Source organism: Lipotes vexillifer, unplaced genomic scaffold, assembly GCF_000442215.2.
Source record: "Lipotes vexillifer unplaced genomic scaffold, Lipotes_vexillifer_v1.1 scaffold1009, whole genome shotgun sequence".
Classification (NCBI taxonomy): domain Eukaryota; kingdom Metazoa; phylum Chordata; class Mammalia; order Artiodactyla; family Lipotidae; genus Lipotes; species Lipotes vexillifer.
The window spans coordinates 1,679,101-1,687,402 of NW_006772405.1; the positions used below are offsets into that span (position 1 = coordinate 1,679,101).

Sequence of the window (8,302 nt, forward strand, 5' to 3'; positions counted from 1 at the left end):
TTGCGGTACGCGGGCCTCTCACTGTTGTGGCCTCTCCCATTGCGGAGCACAGGCTCTGGATGCGCAGGCTCAGCAGCCATGGCTCACAGGTCTAGCCGCTCCGCGGCATGTGGGGTCTTCCCGGACCGGGGCATGAACCCGTGTCCCCTGCATCGGCAGGCGGACTCTCAACCACTGCGCCACCAGGGAAGCCCGAGGTTTCTTAATTTTTATGCCCTGGGTACACTTTGAGTATGTCAAGCTGCTCTGGGTAATCATTAAGTGCAGTAGTCATGGCCACTTGATGGGCATTTTGTAAAGGAGGTGGCATGGCTTTCATGGGAAGCACACTCATTGGATAACCCTGAGCAAATCCATTATCCTTCTTGGGCCTCAGTTTCCATAGGTGCAAAGTGAAGGAGGTAGACCAACCAGGTCAGGAGTTCTTAGCTGTGTCTGTGAAGGGCTAGAAGTTAAGTCTAAATTCCTTGCACGCACATGCACTGTGCACACGTATCCATAACTAGTTCTTGAAGGCGCATCGGTCTCCCGAATTGTCCACAAAGACTTGCATGGACGACCTCTCAGGGCTGCCAGTTCCTGGCTGGTCTGGGATTCTGGAACTCTGATTTAAAAGCTGTTTCTAAGACTCAAAAAGCAAGTCCTGTAGAGGTGGCTGCTCTGAGTTAACTAGCACGGGCTGGTTCTAGAACATATAGAAAGAGCTCCCCAGAGAACTTATAGCTGGGGCTTTGCTGGCCAGGGAGGCCCTAGCTGCCTAGCATCCTTGTCTGTCTACTTTTGGCCTTCCCTCCTGCTCCACAGGCCCTCGGTACTGTCCTCCCAGCCCCACCACCTGCTCCTCTCCTGGATGCTACACTGGCCTAACCCATCTGCCTGCTTCCCACCCCCATCACACTTGGCGCAAAACCCAAATCCCTTCAATCCCTACCTGATCCGGCCTCCACCCGCCTCTCTGAAGGCATCCTCTCCCTCCCGCTACTCTAGGGCTGAGCTGCAGCCTCACTGGCCTTTGGTCAGTACCCCATTCTCTAGGCTTGGTCCCCACCTGGATCTTTGACTTTGCTGGGTCCTCTCTGCCTGGAAGCTTCTCCACATTTCCCACTGCCTGGCTCCTCCTTCAGGTCTCAAACCAGACGTCAGCTCCTCCAGGAAGCCTTCTGTCACCCCATCTAAGTAGATTCCCCTCCTTCTCTTGTCCTCCCTCAGTGCACCTGGTTTGTTTCTTTCGTGGCACTAGCACAATCTGTAATGAAATATTTATGTGTTTTCTTCCCCCACTGAGATGTCAACAAATGAAGGAAAGAACTGAGTCTTATACATCACAGTGCCTGGCTCACAGTAGCATTTAATAAGTGCTTGTAGGCCCCCCGCTATCATGCCCGCCTCAAATTTAAATACTAACAACACCAAGTACTGTTGAGGGCATGGAACAATAGAAACTCATATGGCTGGTGGGAGTGTGTAATGGCACCACCACTTTGGAGAGCAATTTTGTAGTTTTTAATCAAGTCACACATACGCTTACCCTATGACCCGGCAATTCCACTCCTAGAGATTCACCCAAGAGAAATAAAAACATAGGTCCACACAAAGACTTGTACACACGTACTGTAGGCTTGTTCATCACAGCCAGAAACTAGAAACAAACCAATCATCCGTCTAGAACAGGCAAGACCGCTGTACCCCCCATAGTCCAACTGGGCAGGGGAAGATTCGCAGCCCCAGGAGGGGGCTGCGAATCCTCACTGGAGTGACACAGGACTTAATATTCATGGATGTTGAACACAAGTGGATTGGAGAAAGACCGGGCAGATGGAGGGCAGGCGTGGTCAGGGATGTCCCTGGAGACATACTCTCGGGGCCCCGTGCTGCCTGGCCTGAGAGCAGGGACTGACCGCTTGGGAGAACCCAGCCCCGGTGCTGCCCGTGTGTGCAGGATTCTTGCAAAATGCCAATTAAGACATTTGACCCAAATTCGGATAAAAGCCTTTTTCCTGTGTCAAGTTGAGCTAATAATATACATTTATTCATAATTTATGAGGCCTAGTAAGTGGGAACAATTAAGGAAAAGGTCTGGATAAAACCTATTTCTCTTAAGTGTCACACAAGCCTGTCTCTCTAAAGAGATTCCACCCTCCTCTGCCTGCCATGAAACTCTGTTGTTCTTATTATTTTTAAAAATTTGTTGTCATTACTGCTCGCTACCATTTATTGAGCAACTTACCAAGCCAGGCTACGGCACTGCCTCCTTTAATATTAACTGTATGAGACAGTTGTTGTTCCATTTTACAGATGAGACAGTTGAGCTTCAGAGAGGTGAAGTGACTTGCCTAAGGCATCACAGGTGGCGAATGGGGATCATGATTCAGGTCTGCCAGACCCCAGTGCCTGTGGTGTCCTGTTTCTGTGTTAGCCTCCCTACTCAGGCTGTTTCTGAACCTGCAAGGCAGCCCTTCTGTTGGTAACTGTTAAACTTAGGAGACCAGGGTGAGAAGGTGACTACAGGTCTGGGGTTAGGCCTGAGAATCTGCATTATTTCTTATAGGTTCCCAGGTGGTTCTGCCCCTGCTGGTCCTGGGACCACCCTCTGAGAAGCATCAGTTCGGTCGGTACTGTTACCAGGTCCTCCATGACTCCCTTCTACCCCACCCACCACTGGCAGGTGGGTTTATGGCCTTCTAGACCTTTTCCTGTGTACTGGCACAGTATTCTCACATGTATTATCATGAGAAATGTGTAGCTTGAGTCTGTCCCATTCTCTCTACGCATGTGGGGTAATATTTTACTTGTTGATATTCTGCAGTTTAGTATTTTATTTAACATGCCATGGAGAACATACATAACGCCTCATTCTTTTCAACAGCACTGTTTTATGATGTATAGGTGATTATAGCTCTACTTACCTATTGTCTACTGATGGGTGGGCTTCCACACTTTAGACATTACAAATATTCCTGGGAACATAGGTGAGTGTTCTTCCAAAACACAGCAATCATTCAGTGATGTCATCTCTTGTTATTATTGCTTTTTGTTGTTTCATTATTCATATAGAGGGGTTGTTGCCTTCCAGAAATCCCCTTTCACGTGGAAGCAGTGGTATAAAGGAATAGATCTCTATTTATAGGTTGTAATAAAGTTTTCAACAAAATAGTTCTGGTAAGAGAATAGAGGTGCTATGCGGGCAGGGGTGTATAGGAGTGCAGAGGAGGTGGGGACGGAGCAGCAGGAAGGGGGATTTGTACTGCCAGGGCCTGACTTAGCTCATGGTAGGTTCGACAGTTGCAAGAGGATGCGGCTTTACATTTCTTGGTCGCTTGGCAAAATCGGGCCTCGGACAAAGGCAGCCACAGGTTCAGACTGGCAGCATCCTGAGTAAGAGGGTCCCTGCTGGGGTCTAACCAAACTCAGCTCTGACCCGCCTCCTTCCTTCCTGTTTCCTCAGGGCGGGGGATCTGGGGAGGAGCAACTCTGCGCTGACTTTCCAGAGCTAGACCTCTCCCAGCTGGACGCCAGTGACTTCGACTCGGCCACCTGCTTTGAGGAGCTGCAGTGGCGCCTGGAGAACTCCGAGACCGAACCCAGCCAGTACAGCCCCGACGATCCGGAGCTCTTCCAGGTATGCCCTCCGGAACCTCGCTGCCTCTCTCTCCCCCTAAAAGCCCGGCTCTTCCCTGAGCCATCTCCTAATACACTTGCTCATGCAAAGAAGTCTCCTCATCCACCAAAGCTCTTGGGACTCTGTCTCTTGTCCCGGGTCTGCACTTGATCTTGGGCAGCTCTTGCCCCCTTGCCAGGCTGTGTTATCGCCCCTGGGAAGTGAGGGCTCGGAAGCGCTGCTCTCTCTATGCCCCCAGTCAGAACCGAGTCCCTCTGTGAGCCAGAGTGGGTTCCAAGGCCTCCCTTCCCTGTATGGTCACAGTGAACTCTCATTCCCACCCTGTGAAGCAGGTGAGATTATTGCCCCATTTTACAGATGAGGAAACTGAGGCTTGAAGAAGTTTAGTCACGGGCCTAGGGTGATTTACCTCGCCGGGAACTGAACTAGATTTAAACCCAGTTTGCCTGCCTCCTGAGCCAGAGCTTTATAACCATGCTTACGCCATAATGGGAATGACTCACATTCTCTGTGGCAGGACTGTCCCTGTTTGTGTATATTAACTCGCTTAATTTTCTTAACAACTCACACACAGAAGTATAGTTATCTCCATTTTTCAAATGGAGCCTAGAGGTTCTTTAAAAAGAGGCAGTGCCAAGAACCGCAGTGCATATCTATGCATCTGCCTCTGTTCTCAGCTTTGGAGGCACATTTCCTTTAAGAAGGCCTCGAACATGGGGCAATGTGATGTCTGGGATTTGCATCAGAATAAAGCAATCCCTACATGCATTTGCGTTTGTGGCTGTGGGTGCATGGCATGGAGGGTAATAAGTGAAATATGATTGGCCACGTTGAAGCTGGGTGATGGGTACATTTGGACTCATTATTCTTTCCTTGAAATACGCTCCCCTATAAAGATTGGAGGAAGAAGCCATAGCTCCCTGTGTCTGTTTGGCAGGATGATGATGATGATGATGATGATGATGATGACGATGATGTCTGGCAATATAATAATAACAATAGCGACAACAATAATAATAACATACCATGTGCCAAGTCAGTGTGCCAAGAGCACCGTCTCAAATAGTACTCCTGATTGTATCATTCCTTCTAGAAATGTTTATGGAGCTCCCTGTATGTGTCAGACACTGTGTTCAACAGTGGACTCTATGGTCTAGAGGGAAGACTGACCCTAGATCAGGTAATACATAAACCAACAGCGGTCACTTGTGACATGGACACAGTAGGAATAAACCTGGGATGCGAAGAGCATCTAAAGGCTGGGTGGTCAGGAAAGGCCTTTCCGAGGACAGATGCTTCAGCTGAAGGAGGAGGAGGAGCCACACGATGAGTGATGATCACAGAACCAGGAAGCAGGAAAGCTCGCTGTGTTGGGACCCGAAGGGCTGGAGCAGTAGCGAAGGGGAAAGGGCCAGGAAGTAGTCGGGGGGTGGAGGTGGGCTAGGCGGGGCCAGATCATGCAGGCTCTTCTGGGCCATGTTAAGGAGTCGGATTTTTCCCAAGATTATTCTAAGCTGTCGGTAGGAAAACTATTAGTAACCCATTTTACAGGTGAGGAAAGTGACGCTCAGAGAGGTTAAGTAACTTGCCCAAGGCCATCCAGTTAGGAAGGGTCAGAGTGTAGACTCTAACACAGGACCCCAAACCCCTCGCTGTTGTATACCTCTTTGCCAACCCTATGACGATCAGCAGGGCTGGGCTCTAATTCTGGCTCTTTCCCAGGACGTCCATTCTTTCTCACAACAATGTGGTTAACTACGCTATGCTACCTCCTTCCTCAGAGGGGGCCAACTTCCAGGAAATGCTTTCAGGTTATGGAGAGCTGATGAGTGAGAGGGGTTTAGATGCTGCGGGGAGACCATCCCCACCTAAACTGTACAGGCCTCACCTACTCAGAGACTGGCCAGACCCACTAGTAAGCTCCTGCCAAGGTCCTACTATGTGCATGAAATGGTCTCAGACACAAGTCAGCCTTGGTATGGCCCTTGGGCTCTTAGCACAGCAAGGAAGGCAGGAGAATCTTCACAGATGGTTAGGACTGAGGCAGAACTCTGCCCACCCAGCCCCTCTCCCCTTCATGGCCCGCACTCCACCTCTGCTCCACCCATTACACACCGGTGCGCCTCTGTGCGCCTCTGCGGTGATTATGTGATTAGTGCCTGATTCCTCCCTGCCCCCGTCCCCCATCATAAACCCCCTGAGCTTGGGGGCTGATACAGCATTGTGCATTGTTATGTCCCCAGGGCTCTGCATGGAGCCCGGCACTTTCTTGGGGCTTAAAAAATATTTATCATATGAGTAAATCCTTTGACACCCAGCTGTCATGTTAGCCCCTCCTAAGGCAGGTGGTCAGTCACTTCCTCTCTGGGCTCCCATCCTGTGTACGTGCATGCCTGTGACCTTCAGGCTTCGAGCTCCTTGAGGACAAACAGAGTTTTGTTCTTCTGTGGGGCCCTTGTGCATTGAAAAGACTCAATCATATGTGTTGAATGAAGAAACTGATTGTAATAGTTTCCTTCCTGCCAAGGACCAGACACGACCCATTCCAGAGTCCTTGAGCTGGGATACAGGGGCCAGAGGTTCTAATACCCCCTCTGCCACTAACTGGGACAGCGTCCTTATCTGACCAGTGGCAGTCATAGAGCCATGCTGCCTTGTGTCAGAGCTGTGTTCTCACAAGTCAGGTGGTACCATCACTATGGAAACAGACAGAGTGGAGAACAGCTACCCTTATAAGAGTTGACAACTGCTTGGGGGCAGGGACAGTGCCTTCCGTTTCTGTGTGCCCAGAGTCCTAGGGCCAGGGTCACAATAGGCTAAACTTAGTAAGTACTTTTGGAGGAAGCAGGTGTTTGGTTCTATCACCGTGTGCCACGTGGCCTTGGGCTAGTAGCTCCTCACTGTTGGGCCTAAGTTTCCCCAGGTGAGAAATGAGGAACGAGCATGGATCAGATCAGTGATTCTTACTCTGTTGTAGGGAGAGAGTCACTGGGTCCTGTTAGACCCTGATGACATCTGTGGACCCACCCCCAGAAAAAAGGAAGGGAAGCTGATTTCCTGCACCCCAGTTAAGCCCTGGGACGGCAGATGATTTCTGAGTGTTCTTATGGTCCTGATAGCCTAAATTCTGTCCTGTGTCATTCCTTCAAGCTCCTCTAGGCACCCAGAATGAAGCGTTCTCCCTCAGGTTTCTTGCAGGTTCCTTTTCCTTCAGCCTAAGAGAGCTCAGGAAGGTTGGGGGTGGAGCAAGTCTATTAATATCCCTTCCTCAGCTGATTAACTCTCCATTAATTTGCACTTTGTTTCTAAGCGGAGCCGGGAGAGCTGAGCTAACGGGCCGGAAGAGGAGAGGGGCGTCTCCCTGTGATGTATTATCCTAGGGTGCTGATGGCACGATGCCGAGGGCACGAATGGACTTTATTCCCAGACAGGGTCAGGACCCCCAACCCTGCCTGGCTGTTCCAGAGCTGGAGCAGCCCAGGGAGGGCTGAGGAGAGAGCGGGGAGACCTTCTGTCAGTCATTTTGTTTTTACTCAACCTATTGGGGCTCCTTGGGGTCTCTGCCATCTGGCATTCCTTTCAGCACCATGCCTGGCACCTAGTAAGTCCTTGACCATCCTCCCCAGCCCCTCCTGACTTGCTGTGTGACCTCTTTCCTGGACCTTCATTCCCCCCACCCCCAAAAGAATGGCAAATAGGCTTCCTCATGAGTTCCAGCTGAGACGTATGGGCAGTGTTGCTTGGAGGGTTGTGGTCAGAAAGGTGGAAGGGCAGGGTTGGGGGGAGGGATGGGGACAGTAGCACGCAGGCTGCATGTTTGACATCCCTGGTCACTACGTGATCCCTGAAGGCCCTTCCAGCTCTGATAGTTGTGATAATTCAGAATATCTCTGGGCCATGCTTCTCTCCCTGTGAAAGAGGGAACCCTTATTCCATCCAGTGCTGATGACATCATTTCTGAATAACTTCCCTCTAGAATCTGTTTTTTGAGACACTAATCTCAGTCTCTCCCCAGTGGTCAGAGTTCATTGTTTGGTTCACTCATTCTTCCATTCAGCAAATCTGCCTGGAGCCTCGCATGCCCCAGGCACTGAGCTAGACCCTGGAACATTGCACAGAGCCCTTGTGTCACTGCCTCCAAACTGGCCTTCCTAGTAGCCTTTGGAGGGAAGCCAACCAGGGATCCTGTCTTCCCGTTGACTAGAAATCAGCAAGGCTTAGAAGAGGGAAATGACTTGCCCAGGATCACCCTGTCAGTGGCAGAGATGCTGCCACGGTCAGCCCCAAGAGTGGTCCTTGAGCCCAGCTCCCAGGATCTTAACTCCCCATCAGGCTGGGCAGATTGCTCTGGGAACACAGGGTTGGGATTCTGGCCTGAGGATGGGGATGAGAGGCTGCCACTTGAGCCCGATTGCATTCCCGAACCAGAGTTCTTGGGCCTGGATCTGCCCTTGGACTCGCATCCCCAGGGCCTAGGTCAGGCTCAGCCAAAACCTTTTGACCTTTTCTTTTATTCTTAGCTCTGTTCCAAAATCACAAACACATTTTTTCTCTTCTCCCCATGTCCCCCCTTCGAATTACTCAGCTGCTGCTCCGGCTACAAGGCCTGGAACAGATTTCATGCAGCCAAAAGGCCGAACTTCCTGCAGAAAGGATAAACATCCTGACCTCGGATGGGAAAGA

At 50.6% G+C, this 8,302-nt stretch overlaps 1 protein-coding gene across 1 annotated transcript in view; it reads left to right on the top strand.

Annotated features, from left to right (window-relative positions):
- The window catches only part of PPARGC1B (PPARG coactivator 1 beta), a 106,741-nt gene that overhangs the window by 75,508 nt on the left and 22,931 nt on the right, over nt 1–8,302 (top strand). The window contains exon 2 of the mRNA XM_007447510.1: nt 3,446–3,619. Coding sequence (XP_007447572.1) covers nt 3,446–3,619 — 174 coding nt within the window. The remainder of the gene's footprint in view (nt 1–3,445; nt 3,620–8,302) is intronic.